The sequence below is a fragment of the Colobus angolensis genome, unplaced genomic scaffold (assembly GCF_000951035.1).
Source record: "Colobus angolensis palliatus isolate OR3802 unplaced genomic scaffold, Cang.pa_1.0 Scaffold359, whole genome shotgun sequence".
NCBI lineage: Eukaryota > Metazoa > Chordata > Mammalia > Primates > Cercopithecidae > Colobus > Colobus angolensis.
The window spans coordinates 16,480-39,417 of NW_012116921.1; the positions used below are offsets into that span (position 1 = coordinate 16,480).

The 22,938-nt window shown below is 41.4% G+C and overlaps 1 protein-coding gene across 2 annotated transcripts in view; it reads left to right on the top strand.

Moving 5' to 3' along the window:
• The first annotated feature begins 6 nt into the window (after positions 1-6).
• ST6GALNAC3 (ST6 (alpha-N-acetyl-neuraminyl-2,3-beta-galactosyl-1,3)-N-acetylgalactosaminide alpha-2,6-sialyltransferase 3) overlaps positions 7-22,938 on the top strand; it is a 572,885-nt gene continuing 549,953 nt past the window's right edge. For both annotated transcript variants that reach the window (XM_011953150.1, XM_011953151.1), the window contains exon 1: positions 7-91. In XM_011953150.1, coding sequence (XP_011808540.1) covers positions 74-91 — 18 coding nt within the window. In that variant the 5' untranslated portion in view covers positions 7-73. The remainder of the gene's footprint in view (positions 92-22,938) is intronic.

A 22,938-nucleotide genomic window follows, 5' to 3' on the forward strand; every position in this document is an offset into this window, starting at 1 on the left:
CCATCCTGCCCCCGGGACTGCCCCTGACTCAGGCGCACCCGCTGCTCGGTGGCAGGAGGGCCGGCGGAGCGCCATGGCCTGCATCCTGAAGGTAACGACTCGAATCTGTGGCTCGGACGCGTGGTTGGCCAGCCCCTTGCTGCTCAGAGGCACGGAGTCAGCCGCGGTCCCACCGCATCCTCATCTCAGTTGTCTTTTCCTGGCATTGATTTTCTTTTTGTTCCTTTGGCAAATGCATATGGAGGGAGATTCTGAAACATGCAGCTGGCACAGCTTCTTTTCCCACCATTCCTGCCTGCTCGCGCCTGCATTGAAGGAGCTGCAGACTGTTGGCTCCAGGGAAGAGCAGGGCTGTGTGCCGAATAATGGGGATGGTAGGGAGAGGAGGGGTGTTCCCGCGGGTCCCGCGGCTCTGTGGAGCCCGAGGCCTTTCAGGGGCCACGGGGAGGGGTGGAGCGGCTAGGCGTGAGTTGCTGGTGGTGAGGGGCATAGCGCTTTTAATGGAGGGAAGAACAGAGGTGGTCTCTACTGTGCATTTGATCATGTGAAGACAGAAACTTCTGAGTTTACAGGTAGTCCCTTAGGAATGAGTTTTCTATGAGATCTGCTAGCTCTGTGTGCCCTTAGCTCTACTTTGGAAAAGTTCACACAGGGATGTATATGTTAGTAGAGAACCTCTCCCTCTCCTTATGCTCATAAATTTGAATAGACACAATGATTTTCTACTCTGTCAAAGTGCGCTCAGCCACCCCTTCTTTGTTGAGTTTTCTTTCTCCAAGACCGGATTCTTAGCCTCAACTGAGGATCTTTCTGGGTTCACAGACTTGTGGCCTCAGGTGGGAGGACTTGGTGTGAGGAACTCACTTAAAAAGAACTTTCCATCCCACTGGTAGAGGCTTCCCCCACCCTAGTTTTTTTTTTCCCACTACTTTTCTACAAGAACATAACCTGGCTGCATGAATCAAAAACATGCACAGCATGAAAGTTTCCTGGGCCTTGACTGGAGAATGCAAAGACCTATTTGTCCAAGCATGGGGGAACTGTGTGATGAAGGAAAATACCAGGAAACAATTCGTTGTTGTTGTGTTATTGTGAAGTAGCATTTATTCCTCTATAAGATAATATGAAGTCATCTACTGCTGTTCTGGTTACCTGAATCATCTTCTAACGTGCCTAGTGTTAATGATGAAAATAAGAGACTAACCTCGTAGAACTTGTTTTCCCTTCTTTGCATAAAGGAGATCAGAAGTTTCCTGTGATCTTTCTGAACTTCCTCTTTTTGTTTCAGAACATTTTGCAGGACATAACAAATGGTAGCAAAATCATGAGGAAATAATACATCAGTATGACAATATGCGATATTTAACCTGGAGGCTCTTAGCACAACGACTGAAATATGAATATGAGTCATCTTTACTATTCATGGTGTTATTTGCTGAAAGGGACATTGAGGAGCATGATATTTATTGTTGGCCATCTTTTTCCCTTTTGGTTTCTCCCCTGCCTTATCCTATACATGTGGTAAACATCTTTAATGCACATCCCAACTACACATAAATCTGGTCCAATCTATCTCTTCTAGCACTTCACAGTGCTCTCAGACATTTGGGACATTTCTGTTCACCTTATCTTCCCTCCACTGAAACTGATCTGGGTTTTAGACTCAGAAAGATATGTCTGGATGCTGGCTCTGCCCACTGCTACCTCTGTGATGTTGAACAAGTTACTTAAATGTCTCTGGGCCTTAGTTTCTTCAATATAAGATCAAAGTAGTGGCACCTGCTTCACAAGGTTGCTGTGGGGATGAAATAAGATAGGGTGTGAAAAATACTTTGTGTCACAGGGATTTAATATGTACCATTTTTTCCTGTAACATATAATAATAAGTGCAGTTTGGTTGATCCTTACTATATCCTCAGTCTGTTTCTTATAACTGTTTTTTTTATAAAATACAAAATGTCTTTTATTCTTTAATCTTTACATAAAACCCTAAAAGATAAGTATCATTGTTTTAAACCCCATTTTACGGAGAAGAAAGCTGAAGCTCCCTAGTTTAAGAGATTTGCCCAAGGCCACACAGGTTTAATGACAGAGAGATCCTGGATTTAGACCCAGATATGTCAACCTTCTGTATACTTTACTGCTGTTCCAATACTTTCCCAGGTGATGACTTTTTTTTTTGAGACGGAGTCTCGATCTATCACCCAGGCTGGAATGCAGTGGCGCAATCTCCGCTCTCTGCAAGCTCTGCCTCCCGGGTTCTCCCACGTGATGACTTTTAAGATGTCCTAATACCATTCAGTTCTTAACACCTTTGAGCAATCACTTTCTCTAGTCATGGTCTAGACAGTCTGGGCTGGGTCTTTTTTCTTTGTTGTCTTTGAAAAGCTACAAATGGAACAGTGCAGAATACAGGTTTCAGTCCAGAGACCTGAGTTCTGTGCAAGCTTGGCCTCTTGCGTATGATTTTAGACAGCCACTGCAACTTGGAGCCTCAGTTTTCCCATGTTGAAGTGTTCATAGACTTATAACCACTGCGTTACAGAGTTGTTATGAGGATAAAACTATGGACATTTTTTTTTTGAATGAAACATTTTCTGCCATTTGCTGGCCCTGGACTTAGTGTTGGCATCTGTAGAAAAGGAAAGATTTTCCTCTGCCCTCTTAGTTTCTGTGCCTAGTCCTGATAGCTAAACTGACAAAAGGCATACTAACAGAGGAAAATCATACACATTTTATTTGATGCTAATGTTTTTATGTGTACCATAGAGGGCTTCCTATATAAGAAATAAAGACCCAAAGAAGGGGAGAGGCCTGAGAGTTTATAAAGCATTTTAATAAAGAAGGATAAATTGTGGAGATATGACAAGACAAAGGAAAAAGGGAATTTGGACTGGGGCAGTCGATTGTGAGAAAGTGGGAAATGTATGGGGAAAACTAACGGAAAATAGGTGAGTGTTTTTAGTAGAGATTTATCTTGGTGTTGACTCTCCATCTTTGATCATAAGAATATTCTCCTCTTCCTGGCACAAGGAAGGGACATTTCTCATGGGAAATTTTATGCCTTGCTTTTAGGTAGAAATGGGGAGGTCAGAAAGCCCTTCCTGTATCTGCTTTTTCTCAATTGCCTTTAGCTCAAAATAATCAATATGCCAAAGTGATATATTTTGGGGTGGCCTGTTCTGATTCCTTTTACATCACAAGATGCATAAACCATTGACCCCATTCGCAAATGGCTTACGGTTTAGTAAGGGTGAGAGAAAAGTAAATGAGTGCTTAGGTTACAATGTGAAGAGTAAAACTACATAGGTCCATGGAGGGCATAATAGAAGCCTGGAAGGAGAGAGCAATTGCCCCTGTCACTGGGTAGTTCAGACAGGCTTCCCACTGATGATATTGGAGTTGTGTTTTGAAGACTAAATAGGATTTACTATGATGGAGCTTGTGTTTTAGAAAGATAACTATTGAGGCAGTGCCAACTTTCTTCTGTGGGCTAAGACTTTAATCTTCTCAACAGAATTTTGCAGTGGATTTTACTATCCATTTTTACAAATGAGAAAACTGAGATAGAGAGATATTGATTAAAGTATCATTATTGCCTACACAATAGTGACCCTCACTCAGAAGAGACCCCCATGCTGTGGCAGTTAAGTTTGGTCTTTTAGGGGATATGGAACTATCCCCTCAAGGTGCTGTGCATGCTGAGGGCCCATTCTGCCAATACATAGGGCTAGTTCTCAAACAGAATGGTGATCCCCTCATAATCATTTAATTTTGGAATATAGACTTCACATTGCCTGGACGTTAAAGCCAGAAATATGTGAGTTTTAATTATGGCTCCACTCCTTGTTAATTATAGAGCCATAGCAAGTTTCTTGATTTCACTACCTCAGTTTCCAAAATGGGAATGATCATGCATTCCTCAATGGGTTATTCTAAAGGTTAAATGAGATAATCTGTATATTAGTTATATTGCAGGGGGAAAAAGAAATTCTGAATCTTAAGAGGTTCATTTCTTGTCATGCTCCTGGTTAGGCAGATCTGCTGTGTAGCTCTACCATTGAATAAAGAATCAACTCAAGGACCAGTCTCTTTATTATTATTTTGAAACAGAGTCTCACTCTGTTGCCCAGGCTGCAGTGCAGTGGCATGATCTTGGTTCGCTGCAACCTCTGCCTCCTGGATTCAAGCAATTCTCGTGCCTCAGCCTCCCAAGTAGCTGGGACTACAGGTATGTGCCCCCATGCCCGGCTAATTTTTTGTATTTTTAGTAGAGACAGGGTTTCGCCATGTTGGCTAGGCTGGTCTTGAACTCCTGGCCTCAAGTGATCTGTCTGACTTGGCCTCCCAAAGTGCTGGGATTACAGGCATGAGCCACCGTGCCTGGTCTAGGACCAGTCTCTTTTCGTAGTAGCTCTGGTGTCTTCTTGGGCCCCAGAGCCCTTGTCAGATTATCTCTTTTCAGCAGCTCCAGCAGACAGATTACAGGGAAGATCTTGTGGGGGTGTTAAAAAAGTCTCTCAAGGCCGGGCACGGTGGCTCAAGCCTGTAATCCCAGCACTTTGGGAGGCCAAGACGGGCGGATCACGAGGTCAGGAGATGAGACCATCCTGGCTAACACGGTGAAACCCCGTCTCTACTAAAAATACAAAAAACTAGCCGGGCGAGGTGGTGGGCGCCTGTAGTCCCAGCTACTCGGGAGGCTGAGGCAGGAGAATGGCGTAAACCCGGGAGGCGGAGCTTGCAGTGAGCTGAGATCCGGCCACTGCACTCCAGCCTGGGCGGCAGAGCGAGACTCCGTCTCAAAAAAAAAAAAAAAAAAAAGTCTCTCAAATTTGATAGACAGGAAAACTCTTAGAGCCTTCGAGAAGATTATGGTTTTACTAGGTTTTACTAGGTTGATGAGGCTTATGAACATGAAGCAGTTAGCTGATACGATAGATGCATGACTAAGCCACAACTATCTTCTCTCCAGTGACCTGTCCTCATATATTTATCTTGATTGATAGGTAATTAGATGAATGATGATACCAAGTTACGAACTTGGCGTCTTCTCATTTCCTCTTCCTCCCCCTGCCCCAGATCTAATCCTTCTCTACAGTGCATCAATTCTGTCTCAGGAAAACCTCTCACCTCTGCTCCTTCCTCTCCATCCTTACTCCCTCTGCCTTGTTCAACTCCTACTTTAGAGTCACATCTGTGGACAAGCCGTCGCCTGCCTCAGCAGGCTTCCTCCGTGCTCCTGTGGTCTAAGTTCTTGTCCCTGTAGTAGCAGGTATTACCATGTCCTGTCAGTAAACTGCTTTCATGCCCAACTCTTTTTTGACTATCAACTGTTAGGGAGCCGCAGCCTTTCTACTGAGCCTTTTTACTGAGCATTTGTAAATGAATTCTGTTCTTACCCTAAGTGAGATTATAGACTCAGTGAGAAGGCAAATAATTAAACTAGGAATGAAAACTATGCAAATTACTTTGAAAGTTACACCTCATGGCATGGGAGTATATGAGTGGGGTGGTGATGGTTACTTACCTGAATGTGGAAGACAGAAAAGGCTTTGTTGTATTCAACTTGGTGTTCCTAAGAACTAACCTGGCTCTCAGTAGGTGCTCCTTAAGTGTTTGCTGAGTGTATGAGTGGTGTTATTAATTTTTGTTGATGTCAGTTATAGACACAGGTCCAGCCTGTTTTCTGAAAACAGCTGAGCTCTTCAAGGATGTGGCATGGATTTTTTAACTCTAATGTATAGCAAGCAGATTAGAGCTTGTCAGTTAGTTTGCCCCTTAAATTTTTTCTTAGTATGTTTCTTGTAGGTAGGTCTGTTATCATTCCTCATATAAAATCTGGGGCCAATTTAAAATTTGGGGTTGTGGGGGTGGGGAGATGGGAGAACTGGACTAGAAGGAGGAAGAAAGGGAAGTGTAGGCATGGTTTAACTTTTGTCATGATCATTTTGGTTCCCCAGATTAACAGAAACAGATAAACCAAAAAATACCAGAAAACAAAACAGAACAAAAAAACAATCAAAACCCAAACACCCACAACCAAACGACTGTGTGGTTCTCAAACGATGAGGTCTCAAAGCATTTGAAAACAGTGTGGCTTCACTGAGACTGGAAAGCCACAGGGACTTCGCAGGTACACAGATGATAAATCTGAAACTGTAGAATAACCCTGGCAAGTAGACAAGTCACTTCATTTAATAAATCTGCTATGACATTTCTTACTGCTGCCCAGGAAATGCTGAATTCTCAGCAGCTGCCTGGCCTAATTTCCAGTCTTACAGTGAGTGAGCAGATGCTTTTGCTACGTGTATCAGCACACTGTGGGGAATGAGTGGCTTGGGTAAAAGTAGTGTTCTTTGGATGGATTGATAACAACAGCAACAATAGGTGCCATTTATTGAACAGCCAGAGTGCTCAGGCTGGGTTCTGTGCTAAGTAAACTTTTATTACAAATGAAAACACCGAAGTTCAGAAAACCTAAGTAAATTGTCCCATGTCCTGTGGTAAGTGATGGAGGTGGGGTTCACCCTGGCTTTGTGTGGTTATTAAGCAGGGGTGTTCAAACTTTTGGCTTCCTTGGGTCACATTGGAAGAATTGTCTTGGGCCACACATAGAATACGCTAACACGAATGACAGCTGGTGAGCTAAAAAAATTTTAAAAATAGCAAATCGCAAAAAAACTCATAATGTTTTAAGAACGTTCACAAATTTGTTTTGGGCCGCTTTCAAAGCTGTCCTGGGCTGCGGATTGGACAAGCTATAGAGCTTGTCTTTTACCTTCAGTGCCAATTAAGTAAATATTTATAGGGATTCTGAATTTATTTCACCATCTTCTACCCCAGGCAATATCCAGTCTAGACAACTTCCTAATCTGGTGGCCTGATGGGGACCACTTTTAGCTGTGTTGTTTTTATTTGTTCCTCTGAGTTTCCTTTGTGACAGAGGAACTAGAGGAACTAGAGGGGCTGCAAAGACTGAGGAGATAAGAAGGTTTTAATTCTGTTTAACTCTGTATAGATCTTTAACCCTGGGCAAGTTATGTGAACGTGTATGTCCTTTTTGCAGGTGGGAGTGAGGGAGAGTTGGACTTACCCTGAGCGCAAGCTTCAGGGCCCTTCCAAGGTTCTGGGAAGAGACACTAGCATTTTGGTATTTATAATTTTATATTCATTTTATCAAGGAATCCCACAAATTATATACATTTCAGGCTCCCCAACCTAGATCTGTCCCTGGGGTGGTGTTGGAGACCAAAAGAGATAATGCTTGTGAATGCACTTTGCAAAGCAGAGTGCACTGCACAGGTATGAAGTGGAAACGGCAAAAAATATTATTAGTATTATTAGTACTGGCAATAGCTGGAATCGAGGAAACCTTTGTTGAAGGACTAGTGGGAGAAAGAAGAGGTTTAGATCTGAGGAAAACAGAGGAAGCCTATTAAGCTTTCTAGTAAACGACTGAGCAAAGTTATGAAAGCTTCTCTCCAGGAGAAAAATTTCTGTTTGTGAGAATTTAACACACATTTATGCCTGAGGGCTAGGAGTTGAATGAGTTTCTTTTCTGTTTCCTTTCTTTAGGGAACAGTGGAGGAAGGCATTTTTCTAATTGGAGGGAGTAGATTTACAAGTGCTACCTGGATCCCATTACCAAAAACTGCAGTTAGCTCCTGGTTATTAAAAGGCTCATTATTCAGTTTATGGATTATCCGGACCCGTTTGCCTCCAGCCATTCTGATGTACACTTTTTATGCCTTTTACTGCCAATTAGCGACTTCACCTGAGCAGGGAAAAAAAAAACGGGTGCTAAACCCCAAATTGGTTCATTTCTCTCCTTGTTAGCAGCTCTGTAAAGGTTTGTCAGCAGGAGAGTGGGCCTAGGAAAAGGTTCAAATGAGGTGAAGGGATTATCTGCGCTTTCTCTATTGCTGTCTCTCTCAACTCAAAAATTGAGACCAGGCTCTGGTTCTGATTGTAAACTGATTTAAAGTCACTAAGTCGGAGACCTTGGCCTGGGATACTAAGAGAGTTTAATAAACAGCAGCCCTAGGGTAGGGTGAAATTCTTTGAGAAGCCCCTTACCCCACACTCCCTATCTCCAGGCCTCTCTTTCATTTCCTGTGTGATGTGGAGGGGTGGGGGCCAACAACATCTGGTACTTGAGAGAGTGAGGGAGAAGTTAACTCCTAAACAGATTTGTAGGAGGCCAAAAAAAGAGGATACTTGGGTCATTTTCGTGGGTTTTTTTTTTTTTAAAGGTGTGTGTCTCTGTGCATACATAGTAAATATAAATATACATCCACATTCATTCAATCTTATCTTAATATTTACTCAGATGTGAAAACTATCACACGTAAAATCCTTTTCTGGAAGGGACTTCTCTCTGATTTCAAAGGCTATTTGGTTTTTTAGTGAGTTTATTAGCTATGCATTTACTAGACACAAAATAAAAACTTCTCTGGTCAGCTATGAAAATTGTTTGCGTCTTGCTCTGAGAAGATCATGATCACAAGGGAATTGGAAGTAACATGTGTATGTTCTGGGTTGGAAATGAGTCCTGATCTGGGATTAAAACCTGGTTGCAATAGTCATCTTAGATTTTGAGAACTAGAATGAGCAAACGACTGTTGTGAATTGATCCCCCTCCTTGGGACTAGTGGGCTATATGCACTTGCAGTGAGCAGGGCTGTGATTCCTGGTGCTGTTTGCTGCGTGACTGGCTTCAACAATGGGCTGGACTCGAAAGAAAGAGAAGTGAAAGTCTCTCTTTGTGAAGCATTTGCCTTATCAGAGAAAGTGGTACCCAAGAAAAGATGCTGGAGCTGCTCTCTGGGGCGTGGGCAGTAGGAAGACTGTGGGGTGCGGAGGTCAGAGCTAGACCGACCCTAAGTCCCATTCTGGCTTTGTGATTAATATGAATAAAACAATAATACCCTTATTTCATGGTCTGTAGCAGTGCTGTCCAACAGAAATATAGTGTAGGCTATTTATGCAATTGTACATTTCCTAATAGCCATATTTTAAAAAAGCAAAAAAGAAACATGTAGAATTTAATAATGTGTTTTAACTTGATATATCCAAAATACTTTCATTTCAAAATGTACTCAATATAAAAATTAATGAGATATTTATAGCTGTTTTTTACAAACAATTCTTAAAACTCAGTGTACATTTTACACTTATAGCATCTCTCAGTTTGAATTCTAAATTTTTCATCAGAAATACTTGATTTGTATTTTGATTTTACTAATTTAAAGTAAAAAAGTAAGTTCACTCGTCTAAGTTGAATTGTGCTTACACCTTTTCCAATAGCTGAATGGAACATTATTTTTTAAAGGTAAATAAATTAAAATGAAATGAAAGTAAAAAAGTGTGGTTTGTTGGTTATGCCAGCCATGTTTCAATGCTCAAAAGCCACATGTGGCTAGTAGCTCCTGTATTGGACAGCAGGCTCCTTCAGGTATTCATCTTCACCATCAGAAGAGACCCCTAGACTCAGAGACAATGAGAGTACTGTAAGGGGCTGCAGAAAGGATTGGCCCCCGGGTCAGGTTCAGATGGGGAGGACACACCTGTTGGATGGACTCCTAGCAGCCAAAGGCTGGCGACTGATGAGCAAGTAATGAGCGCCTGACTCAGGGACACATGCGATGAGCCTTTGATGAGCCTTTGAAATTTTATCTGAAAATGTAGTCCTCGGTTTCACCATATCCTGAGCCTAATTTCCCCCCAGATGTTGTGCAGCTGTGAATTTTCCCAAGGGAGTGCTGCTTTGTGGGATGTGTGAGTTGGCTCTTTGGTCTCAGTGTGGTAGTGTGAACTCCTGGAGGCTTTGAGGGCAGAGACAGACTTGATGCACTTTTATTTGAGTTGTTTCATTGCTCCAGGAGGGTATTACACATATGGGAGCAATTTAAATGTCCAGAACAAACCACATGTCTTCTTTTAAGTCAAGAGAGCAAGGTGATTGCAGTCTCTTTGTTCGGTTTGCTTATTTTTCACTGCTTATTTCTGTGTGTATAAATTCAGCGACACGCTAATAGACATATGGCCAATGGTGCTTAGAGAAAATCTGTTTGTAAACCTGAATCTCTGTTTTTCCCACACATTTCCATTGTATTCCTGCCCTGCTCCAACTCGTTGTCCTAGATCATCCAGTGTTAGCATTTTTTTCATGAGATGAACATTTCGTTATAATAATGACAGTAGCTGTCATTTGCTGAGGACTTTCTCCATGTCAGGCAGCCTACTAGGTAGTTTACAGATATTTATTGTCTCACAACAACCTTCAGCATGAGCAGGATTGGTTTCATCTGACACATGACAAAACTCTGGCTTGACCACTTTACCAGTATGAGGGTGCTAGACTAGGGTCAGCAAACTACTTTCTCTAGAACAAGCCTGGCTTGCTGCCTATTTATATGCAGCTCCTGAGTAAGAATGGCTTTTGTGTTTTTAAATGGTTGAAAAAAAAATCAAAAAAAGAATAAGAGTTGACAGGTGAAAATGATATGAAATTCAAATTTTTTGTCCATAAATAAAGTTTTATTGAAACACAGCCATGCTTATTCACCATATCTGCTTTCATGGCACAAAGGCAGAGTTGAGAAGTTACGATGGGTACCGTATGGCCTATAAAGCCCAAAATATCTACTATCCATCTCTTTACAGATAAAGTTTGCCAACCCTTGTGCTAGGCTGTTGAGTTCTTTCAGTGGACTTTAAGAACCACCGTGAAGAGCAGTGTGGTTCTTTCATGTCTGGCCAGCACCAGGCCTCATGCCTCACACTCTGAACGCTGGGGGTATTTACTGAGCATAGAGCTAAACACAGTATGTGGAAGAGGAGACTGAAGCTTACCGAGGCAAGTGACTACCCAAAGTCTCATAGTGGGGCTGGAATTCAGACCCAAAGTCTGAGCTCCTAACAGTTATGTTGACCTCAGTGCTGCAAAACTTGAACTACATCAGGACCACTGGAAGGGGCGGTTATACTAGAGTTTGCTAGGCCTTGTCACCAGTTTCTGATTCTTCCAGTCTGGGGTGTGACTCAAGAATTTGTATCTCTAACAAACCATCAGGTGATACTAGCACTGCACATCTGGGAACCACACTTTGATTAACCCTACCATATGACATCCAGCTCAATGAACAGTTGTCGAGTTATGGAAATTGCAGAGCATGGATTCAAACCCATACATTCCCCAAAATAAATTGACTAGAAATTTAAATCAATTTAGAAATTTAAGTGCAGTGTATTCCAGTCAACTTTCATGGCATTGTAATAATTTGATTTCTGCCTTCATTGTTTTCATTAAACTCAAGATTTCTGATGCTATGAGGCTCAGGCCACCATACACATTGAAAAACTTTTTGCCTTTGCACGAGCTAGGGGCTGGGTCCTAAAATTAACCCCTCGCTGGTGGCATCACTTGTGTGTTTCTGGAAAAATCAGTTTATGATTATTTCTAAACCAAGGAATTTTGTTCCTGCTGATTGCATATCAAATCCTTTCTCACACTTTGGACCCCCCACTTCTTTGCTGGCTAACAGGGAGAATTGGGGGTGCAGGAAATAGCTTTCACAGTTAGATTATTCTGGCTTTGGTTACAAAATTAATGCATTAGTGCTGTAGTTCACTATCTTAATTACTGGGTTAGTCTCATATTTAAAAAGTCATTATTTAAGGATTAGGAATGGGAAGATCGAAAACTGGTGAAAGATTATAGATTTTTTTTATGTTGATGATTCATAGCCTTGTTTTAGACTTTTATAAGTAATAAAAAGCACTGGATATTGCTGATTTAGTCTCTTTCTATAGGCTCATATTTGTGTAAAGAAGGAAATTGCTCTGTAAGTTTTCCCTTTTGCTTTCTCCTGGCTCTCTATTTCTGTGCCTTTATCTGTAGTGCAGCCTGTTTTTCTGATGTTCCTTCGCCATCTACAGCTTTCATGCCCCTTCCCAATACAGGTGTTGTAGGGATCATTAGCTAGGATGTCTAAGGAACCATACTATCAGCCCAAAAGAAGGGAAGCTTGGTGAACTCTTAAAACCAAGTAGATGAAACCCTCTTGCAGAGTCCCAGGATATAAGCCATTCCATTAGGAATCCTTCTCTGGGAAATATGAATCATTGCTGTGCCTGATATAAAATCACTGGCATGGCATTCATGACAGTTCACCGTGTCATCCCTCACACCTTTGCCATGGCCTGGAGGCTGACTTCACTACTACTTGTGTTTGTTCTTTTATTGCTGACCTTGTCAGCCAGGTCATTCTTTCTCTCTTTCTATTTCTAAGAGAAAATTCATTCCCCAGAAACAGCAAGTACCTGAACCATTGCCACTTTATGTGTGCTGCCTTATTTATTTTTCCTCCCATTCTTTTGGCTGGGAGTAAGAGAACCTTTCTCTCTTACCTAGTTTATGTGGGCTGATTATCTGTTTGTCGGCTGGTTTGATGTTTATTTAATTTTGCCATGCTGCTTAACCTCAGCAGCCTGGTTTTATGGCTTGATTTGAGCCAAGATTTCTGCACGTGACTTCTAACTTGTTGGTAAATTAAGGTTTGTTTTTCTCTCACCCATCTATGACCCATGATTAAAACCTTATTTGAAGAAAGGACATCCAACCCATATACCACTCTAGATTTCTTTGTTAGAACTATTGAAATCCACTATACATTATTTCAGATTTATGTAGGTTAAAGGGATCTGGGTTTGACCTTTTCCCCACTTATCTTCAGCAAATAGAGACATGTGAAGGGGAAGTTTATTTATCAAGCACTTATAGAGAATCTAAGTACTGTGGGTAAGAGGAGGGGTAAGGAGAATGGAGATAAAAGATTCACTGAAGATCTAATTTTTTTCTAGGGAAATTTAGGGTGTGTATGAATAGTGATAATAATTGCAACAATAGCTTACATTTACTGAGTGCTTACCTGTACTGTGTTGGGGTTTTATATTTGTGGATTATCTCATTTTATCCTCACAGGCTTATGAGCTACATCCACCTAGGTGAGGAAATGAAGGCTTGGAGAGGCTGATTCACCTCTCAAAGGTCATACTACTAGTAAAAGAGGGGTTATGCCTTGAATCCAGGAGTTTGGCTGAAGTCATATACATTTCCTAGAACATATTACTAAGATCATACACAGATAAACTTATTTGTAACTTGCCCATGAAAATAATAACTTTAATGATAGAGTAACATCAGCAAAGATTTTCTGGACACTTACTATATCATAGGCACTGTATTTAATCCATACACATGATTTCTTTTAATGTTTCACAATCCTATTAGAAATCTATTTTATCTGAGGAAACTGAGGCTCAGAGAGAACTTAAGTTCTTTGTCCGAGGTCATGTGGCCAGTGAGTGGAACACCTGTGGGGTCGTATTATTTGTATAATTGTTATTGTTATTAGCTACCAGTTACTATGTGCACTAAGGACTAGGCATTGTTCTCGGCACTTTACATTTATTAATTCATTTAATCCTCATTTTGCAGGTAAGGAAACTGAGGCACAGAGTGGTTAAGGTTACAGAACTGTTCTGTGACAGTGGGAAGATTTGAACCCCGGCAATTCGACCCTGGAGTCTGTAACAGACACACCTATGACCACAGACCTTGTTTCTTTCGCCACTTTGGTCGTCTGTCTCCTAGAGCAGAGAATCACTAGCACTATTACAAACCATTCCAGTAACAAATTAACCTACTTACAAGGAGCTTGTGGAAATGAAAATATAACTTGAATTTTGACTTGAAATAAACTGAATTTTAAAAATCCTTTGAGGCTTTTTAAAAAATGTATTTGAGGAAGTTCCAATCAGATCAACTTAGGAAGGCCCTCTTAGGTCAAATCAGACACAGATGAATGAATTTCCTTGTGGAGCTGGTGTTGAGCATAAGTCCATCGTGCTGCCTGGGTGGGGAATGCCAGGCAGGTTTCCTTCTTTGCTCTCCCTGTTCTCCCCTCAATCACTCATCTTTCTGGATAAGGCCACAGAACAGCCAGAGTGATCTTTTAAAAAGTAAATAAGATCATGGCAGCCTATTTGTTTGTTGACCTGTCAGTCAAAAAACTAAAAGGATCACAACAAAAACTAAAGGGATCACAATTGTTTTGTTTATTGCTCTGTATCTATCATCTAGCACAATGCAGTCAGCAAAAGGATGATGAAATGAATGAATTTTAGGCAAAAAATTAGCACGTGCAAAGATATGGTGGCATGAAGGAACAGGACATTTTGGCAAACAGTGAAAAGTTGTGGATGGCTGGCACTGAGCTGGTTTTGGGAGCTGGAAGAGATAACACAGTTGGGTCAGATCATAAGGATCATGTCGATTTTGTCAAGGAATGTGGATTTCATCCTCTAGATGGGGAAACACTAAAGGATTTTTTTTCTTTTTTGAGACGGAGTCTCGCTCTGTCGCCCAGGCTGGAGTGCAGTGGCGCAATCTCGGCTCCTGGGTTTATGCCATTCTCCTGCCTCAGCCTCCTGAGTAGCTGGTACTACCAGCGTCCGCCACTAAGCCCGGCTAATTTTTTTTTTTGTATTTTTAGTAGAGGCGGGGTTTCACCACATTAACCAGGATAGTCTTGATCTCCTGACCTCGTGATCCGCCTGCCTTGGCCTCCCAAAGTGCTGGGATTACAGGCATGAGTCACTGCACCCAGCCACACTAACCGATTTTTAAACAGAGTCCTTGAGTTGGCTCTGTCCATTGTATTTTGTATTTGGAAATTACTTGTCTCAATGATAATTTTGCTACAATGATTGCACATGGGCAATTTCAAAAAGAACATTGAAAGTTAAAATATGCCAAAGATATAAGTGTGCTTGTTTATGACGGAGCTTGGAGTTGCATGTATCAAATGGGTCAAGCCAATGACAACATAACTAAACGTTTTATACAAATAAGTTATTAGTTGTACATGTTGTTAAATTTTCCATTTGATGAAGGGAATCAAGTGTGAGCATTATCTCTTGGGTCATTTAGATGATACATTGTGGATTTATGGCTCCTTTTGGTAGAGTCAACTCTTGACATTCAGTTGACAGTATTGTCCTTAAGGAGGATGCTAGGTGGTTCTTCCCTCAGAGTCACTATATAGCAGCTGTCTGTGAGTCCTGCCTTGGAAAGACAATATTATTCTTTCAGCAGCTACTATTTATTGAGAACCTACAATGTGGCAGATGAGCTAATCATGTTACCTTATGTAGGTAAACTTTATAGCATCTCTTTGAGGTAGATGTGTCCCCATTTTACAAATGGAGACATTGGCTCAGAGAAGTTAAGAGTAACTTAGAGTTAGAGTGCACTTACATACACCTGGGTGTGCACCGAGAGTGTGCTCATATACACCTAGAAGTTAAGAATAACTTAACTTATCTGAGCCACGGTTTCTCCATTGTAAGTGCTAGTGGGGCCAGGGAGTAAAATTCAGAACTGTCTGACCCCAAATACCTTGCTTTTAACCATCTGGTCTTCTACCTCTGTAGAGGAGAGAATCATTTAGGAAGGAGCTTATGGACATAATTTTGATCTGAATTAAACTGATTATCTTTTGAAAGTCAAGAAATTCCTAGAACTTTTCTTTGATGTTAAGAACTTTTAAACTAGACTATACTTAAGAAGACAATTTATTAACTGGCTTAGTTCAGGTCAGACCTGGTGGAATTAGTCTCACTGATAAGCAAATACTTGAACAGAATCTTGATGAATAAGCATGAGCGTTAACTTCAGGCTAACTGGCGGGGTGGCTATGCCTCCTGGTCTACCCACCTACTGGTCTCCCTGCCACAAGTTCCTCTTCTTCATTTGTCACTCTTTTATCAGTTCTTGGCACAACCACCAGAAGGAATTTTTAAAAGATGCACGTAAGATGATCTCATTCCCTTCCTTATCTGGTCAGTGGCTTCCTCTTTCATTTGGAATATATTATGGTCTTTGAATCATGACTCCACAGGCCTACATGATCCCTTTCCAGTCTCCTCCAAGGCACTCAACCTCTTGTTGTTTATTTTCTAGCTACTCTGGGGTCTTTTCAGGCCCTGAATCCGAAACATGACATTTGTGGAAAATGATGGGAAGTACTTTATGGCTAAAGCTTAGTCTGGACTCCGGGGGCTGGTGGGAGATTAGGTAGACTAAGGGGTTTGGACTTGACCTTGTAGGTAATGGAACACTTTTGAGACATTTTTAGCACAGAACTAAATGTAATGGAGCCACTGAGCTGGGGAGTAGAATATTCTTCTGTTGTCTTTTTGTCTTTTTAGAGTGCTCAAAGTCCCTGCATTGCCACTGGTCATTGCCCTTTGTATGTGGAAATGACTTGTTCCAATTATGACAGCCTTGCAATTGGCCTGGCAGAAGGTTTATCAGAAAGCTGTAAGTTAAAACATGGCAATGATATCTCTCTCCTTGTGTGTCATATTTAACGCACATGTTTTCTGAAATCAAGAAGCTGAGCTAGGATCTTGCACTGGCCCCAGACCACATTCTGTTGTGACCATGCTTCAGTGAGAATGTGTCACCTGTAAAATGAAGATAAGCAAGAGTATCAGTCTGTTTGAAAATGCTAATAAAAGTAAAATATTCTAGGCAAATAAAGCTATTAATGTAGGTGTTGAAATTTTGATTTAGTCAGAGCAGTCCTAAATTTAAATGTAACCTTTTGAGCCCTTAGATCATTGAGTTAAGACTCTTTCTCATGTGGATGAACAGTAAATGCTTGTGATCTGAAGATATAAATTGGGAGGAGTAAGGGACTCCTGGCCCATTGTGCATTAATGCCTACTGTTTGTTTCCCTGACTTAGAGTGTGGCTCCATACTATTGCCCTCAAGGCAGCTGTTGATGGAGTCATCCTATGCTCCAAACCTTGAGCTAAGTACCACATATAGTCATGGGTCACATAACGATGTTTCAGTCCAGTCAACGACAGACTGCCTATCTGACAGTCATCCCGTAAGATTATAATATCACATTTTTACTGTATCTTTTCTGTGTTTAGAGACACGGATACTTACCATTGTGTTACAGTTATTATACATACAGTGTACAGTACAGTAATGTGCTGTATGGGTTTGTAGCCTAGGAGCAATTGGCTATACCATGTAGCCTAGGTGTGTAGTAGGCTACACTGTCTAGGTGTATGTAAGTGCACTCTATGATGCTCACACAACTACACCTAAGGATGCGTTTCTCAGAACATGCCCTATCCTTGAGCCATTCATGACTGTATGTATATGTCAGTTAAAGCTTATAACAATCCTGTGAATCTGTTTTTTCATCCTGCTGTGAGTTTGGATTGTTTATAAAGAAATGCAGGCTTAGAGAAGTTAATTGCTTAAAGTCAGAGACTTAGGAGATCCTTCAGTTTTGACTAATGTCAACATTCATGCTCTTAACCCCAGCTCTGTCCAAGTCATAAGACCGTCCTATAGACAGGCCAGAATGGTACAGGTGGAAACACAGGAAGATATCTCTTTTCCTATAGACCTTAAATGAAAATGTCATTTGGACCATCTTGTCTGAAAGCCCATCTTTTTGGGCTTTATTTCTCTAATTAGAGAGAGACTTTGTTTTGCCTAATACATATTTTTAGCAAGTAGTACAGGCATCAGTCTTTTGTAAACGCTTTCAGATTTAAATAAGGAAGTTCACTGTTTGAAGGACTTTGTGGCTAATCCCTTGGTAAAGAAGTGTCTTATAATTGACTATGAATGCCTTAGTAGCTATTCTGTTTCATAACTTGACTTTCAAAAAATACTAAAGGCAAAAGATAAAATTTTTTTGATAAGTACCAGGTGCTTTTAGAAGCAATTTTTCTGGGAGTTTCTAATGTAATCATCACAGCAACTCTTCAAAATGGGTGCTGTTATTGTGTCCATTTGACAGAGAAGTAAACTGAGGTGACAGAGGCTAGATGCAGGGATGGCTTCATGGCATGTGACCTGCATGATCACCCAGGACCCCGTGCTTAGAAGGGGCACATGCTTGGTGTAATATTCTGCAATTATTTTCTTAAAAGACTTCATAATTTTGAACAAGAGCCCTGCATTTTTATTTTGCATGGAGCCTCACAAATTATGTGGTTGGTCCTGCCTAGCCAAATTGCCCAAGGCCATTCCTCAGTGAGCAGCAGAGTTGAGGTTCAAACCCAGGCTGCCTGGCCTCCAGCGTGACTGCCTGGCCTTCAGCGTGACTGCCTGGCCTCCAGCATGTGCTCTTTCATTGTGTCCTCCTGCTTCCCATATTCCCATGTTCTTCAAACGCTGTCCTCCATCTTCTTTTTCTCTGGACATGTCTTTAGAGGCAGAGGCAGGTGGTTTGACTCATGTCAGATTCAGAATTTATTTGTTGAACTGAATGTTTGATACATACAATTTCCTAATTAGGTTTGTGGGAGTGCAGTAGTAAAGATTTGAAGATATGGCAAGAATTGCATATCCTGGCTATAGTAAAAATCATAGTCTAAAAATAAATGGGAATAAAGTGGAAACATTGTAACATATTTTTTTGTACAGCTTTAATGGAAAAAGGAAAGGAAAGAATACATATGAAAGGAAGGCAGTCCCTTGGCGCTGCCTGTCTCAGTGCTGTGCACTGTGGTCTGGGGACACTTAATTACTAAATACAATTTTATAGACTGTTTATGAGAAGCTTCTCTTTAACTTTTCATGGATTGCAGTAAAGGAAAATATAGAAAGATAGAGGCGGATTTTCATCATTTTGGCAAAAGCTGTTCCTCCATGATCTATGGCTAGAGCCTGAAACTGCCCAAGTTCCATCTCTCAGCATTTTCTGAGAACTTTCTGTGAAGAGAAGTTCAGAAGCCAGTAAAACAAGTGTGGTCACGAAGAAAATCCGAACATGACTCCCCCAAATCTGCCTCTTTGATATAAAATTATTTTTGAGCTGAAGGCAATTAAGAAGCAGTAAACAGGGGAAAAGCTCTCTCTATCCTACCCATTTCCTGCCTAAAGACAGGATATAAATCCTCCTCTACTGGAGACAACTCTAGACTCATCAGCCCAGAGACAACGCCAGAGGAATCTGCAAACTAACCTCACTTCATCAGTTTCCTCCTATATATTTACCTTCCCACAGTTTCCCATCCTTGGAAGCCCAGAACCTCACTTCTTTGTCCTGTCTTTTCTTGACAACTTTATTGTTCTTTGTTGAAGATGCCACATAAGCCAGAGTTCTAAGCCGCTGCTGTGGGTTACCTTTCATTGAGGTTTCTCCTGTGTGATGTACACTGCATGCATTCATAAGTTGTTTATTTTACTTCTGTTAATCTGTCTTTTATTATGGGAGTTCATCCCAACTAAGAACTTATGGGACTTGGGGGAAAATTATTTTTCTTCCCTGACAGTCACTGCAGGGCAACTGAGGCTCTGACAGAGGGAGGCATCTGCCACAGGAACATGAGGAAAGCAGCTGATAGAGTCAGGAGGAGTCTAGAAGGGTCAGGGGAATTGTAGTGGTAGAGAAGAGGGAAAGAGTGTTCATCTATGGAAGGAACAGTAAGAACAAAGTCACAGATGCGAGGGAGATCACGGTCAAGATGAACTGCAGTATTTGGCCCAGGGGGAAGTGTTAGAAAGGTAGGTGGGGACCAAATGTTAGTGTGCTAAGTTAAGGATTGTGGATTTATATATCTCAAGGCATTAGGGATGGTGATCATAATAGCTAGCATTTATTGAGAGCTTCCCAAGTGCTAGGCATGATTTAGTCCTATAATATCTTTATTCTCCAACACCCCTTTGGGGTTAGTTACTAGTCTCATTTAACAAAGAAGAAAACTGAGGCACAGAGACTTTTAATAACTTACCTAGGGTCACACAACTAGTATGTTTCAGAGCTGGGATTGTGAACCAGGAAGTCTGGCTCCAGAAACTGTGTTCCTGATGGCAATGTTATACCAATTCCAGTGATGGAAGAAATTTGAGTAGAGGAAACATGGACATAATTTACATTTCCCAAGTTTGTTCTAGTGGAAGTGTGGCCTGCTGGGTGCAGGGAGATGAGCATCTCTGGTTTTGCCACCACAGAAGCTATGAATACATGTTCTTTAAAAATGACTTCTCCTCTCTTCCCTTGGTATATGGATGGAATCAATTCTGGCTTTAAATACCTTCTCCCCACTCTTTCTATCTTTGAACAGATTCCTCATCCCCGCCCTCCACCGTTTCTTACTCACTGACCTTTATGTTACTTGATCATCACTCAACATCACTCACCAACCTAGCCTTCTTTCTTCTTCCTCTTGGTACTCCTCTCTACATTATAAACATCCATGTGGTTTCTGGTCACCTGTATGTATACCTATTAGGTGATACGATATGTACACTCAGTGGTCATTATTAGTACATGAAATGACTGAGGACCCTAGAGGCATGAATGGAGTTAGAGTCCTTTGTGTTATTATACCCCTGGGATCTGGAGGGCAGGCAGCAGACCTCTTTGGACCTCAGAGATAAACTGGGCATAGTAATCATACCTGCTCTACTGGTTGTTGTCAGAAACAAAATGAAATAAGATGATATACTTTGTATAAATAGTGTTCACTGGCTACATTGTCTCTAGTATAAGCAATTTTATTTATAATTTGTACTTTGCTTGTTTTGATATCATTTATGGCAACTTTATGAATTATAGCATTTCAAACCTGGAGGGATCTAGGCAGACAGTGGTTAATTAGTTGATGTTTAGAAAGGCTGGTTAATTCACTGCCAGAATGGAGGTGGGGTGGGTGGGGAGGATAATTGTTTTCTCTAGGCAGTGGGTCAGACTGTTCCCAGAGTGTGATCTAACCCACATCACTTAACCTCTCTGGGCATCTGTTACCTCCTGGAAAATGAAGGCAAAGCTGCCTACTTGTAGGGCTGATCATGAAGAAGATTGAGATGTTTTATGTAAAGTGCTTGAACATAGCAAGTGTTCTATAAATACTATTATTATTTTCATTCCTGAAAACGAAGGAATTAGTATTCTAGTGTTGAGTGTCAAAAGAGTGGGGGAAGGAGTATGGGAGGGGTTTATACACTTTCCTTCCCATCCTCTCAGTTGTCCTCCCTCATCCCCACTCCCTCCATCTCCAATCTTTTCTCCTCTCAAGGCTGAATGAAATTGAATGTCTTGTAAACCTGTGCAGCCTTTGCCACGGGGCCCTCAGACATACCCTTCTAACATTCTGACATAATGGATGAAAACGTGAACAGCTGACAGTCATTGGTTAAATCTCCAAATGTTTCACTCCCTCATATGTGGGGATGGTGCCCTCTGCCTGGTGAACCCAGCCCAGGCAGAGATTGCAGGAGCTGGCTCTGTTGGTGGTGGGCCTGGTTACCTAGGCAATGTTTACCTGTGCTGATGACAAAGGGCCTGTCACTGCCTCCTGATGCATGCAGAAGAATATTAAGTTTGTGGGGAGATGGAAGGAAACAATTTTCTCTTGAAATGAGGTAGATGCAGGTGTTAATTTCTTTGGAGTGAATTTTCTGTTTTCAGAGAGGCAGGGGTAGAGCTTAAACAACACAAACTTCCAGCTGAAAATACTTAGTTTGTGAACCTGGCAAGCTTCTTAAGAACAAAAACAACCCTGGTGCTGGGGCTGTTAGGCTTCCTGTCTTTTCAGCAGCTTATTTCATTTATTTTACTGCTTTGAAGGATTGGAAGTCTCTGAAGGCCATTTCCTTAATGACTTGGAATATTAATGTAAAAACTTGCTTGTTGGACAATACAGTGAATACTATAGCTTTGTCTCTAATTGGCTTTTCAGTCCTTTGCTCTGTAAAGCCCCCTCCTTTTAAGACATTTTCTTAATTTTGAAATATAATGTATTTTATATTTATAAATAAATTAATAATGAAGGAAAGTGCACCAAACAATTAAATAGCCCAATGATTCATCATGAAGTGAATACATTGATGATTGCTGCTGTTAACAAGGTGAGGACAGAACATCGTAGGTGTGTCCCAGAAACAGCCCTTCTCCCCACTTCCAACTCTTCCCTTCTCTCACTCTCCCAAAGGAGATTGCTGTCTTGGCTTTCCAAAGCAAATAAACAAGGTTCTTACTAGAAGTTTTGTTCCTTAAGCATTCATTTCTAAACACTCTGGTTTAGTTTTGTCTCTTTTGAGTTTCATGTAGATGAAGTCATAGAGCATTTTTTTTTTTTTTTCTTTTTGAGGCAGAGTCTCGCTCTGTCACCTAGACTGGAGCACAGTGGCGCGATCTTGGCTCACTGCAATCTCCGCCTCCCAGGTTCAAGAAATTCTACTGCCTCAGCCACCCGAGTAGCTGGGACTACAGGCATGTGCCACCATGCCTGGCTAATTTTTATATTTTTCGTAGAGACAGGGTTTCGTCATGTTGGCCAGGCTGGTCTTGAACTCCTGAACTCAGGTGATCCACCCACCTCGGCCTCCCAAAGTGCTGGGATTACAAGCGTGAGCAACTGCGCCCAGCCAGAGCGCTGTTTTATGTATGGCTTCTGATATGGTTTGGCTGTGTCCTCACTCAAATCTCATCTTGAATTGTAGTTCCCATAATCCCCATGTGTCATAGGAGGGACCTGGTGGGAGGTGATTAAATCATGGGGGTGGCTACCTCCATGCTGTTCGCGTGATAGTGAGTGAGTTCTCATGAGATCTTATGGTTTTATAAGGGGCTTTCCCCCTTCTTTGCTCTGCACTTCTCTTTGCGGCTGCCATGTGAAGAAGGACATGCTCGTTCCCCCTTGTGCCATGATTGTAAGTTTCCTGAGGCTTCCCCAGCCATATTGAACTGTAAGTCAATTAAACCTCTTTCCTTTATAAATTACCCAGTCTTAGGTATGTCTTTATTAGCAGCATTAGAACAGACTAATACAGCTTCTTTTTTTCAGTGTTATGTTTATGAAGTTCATCCATGTTGTGGTGTATAGCT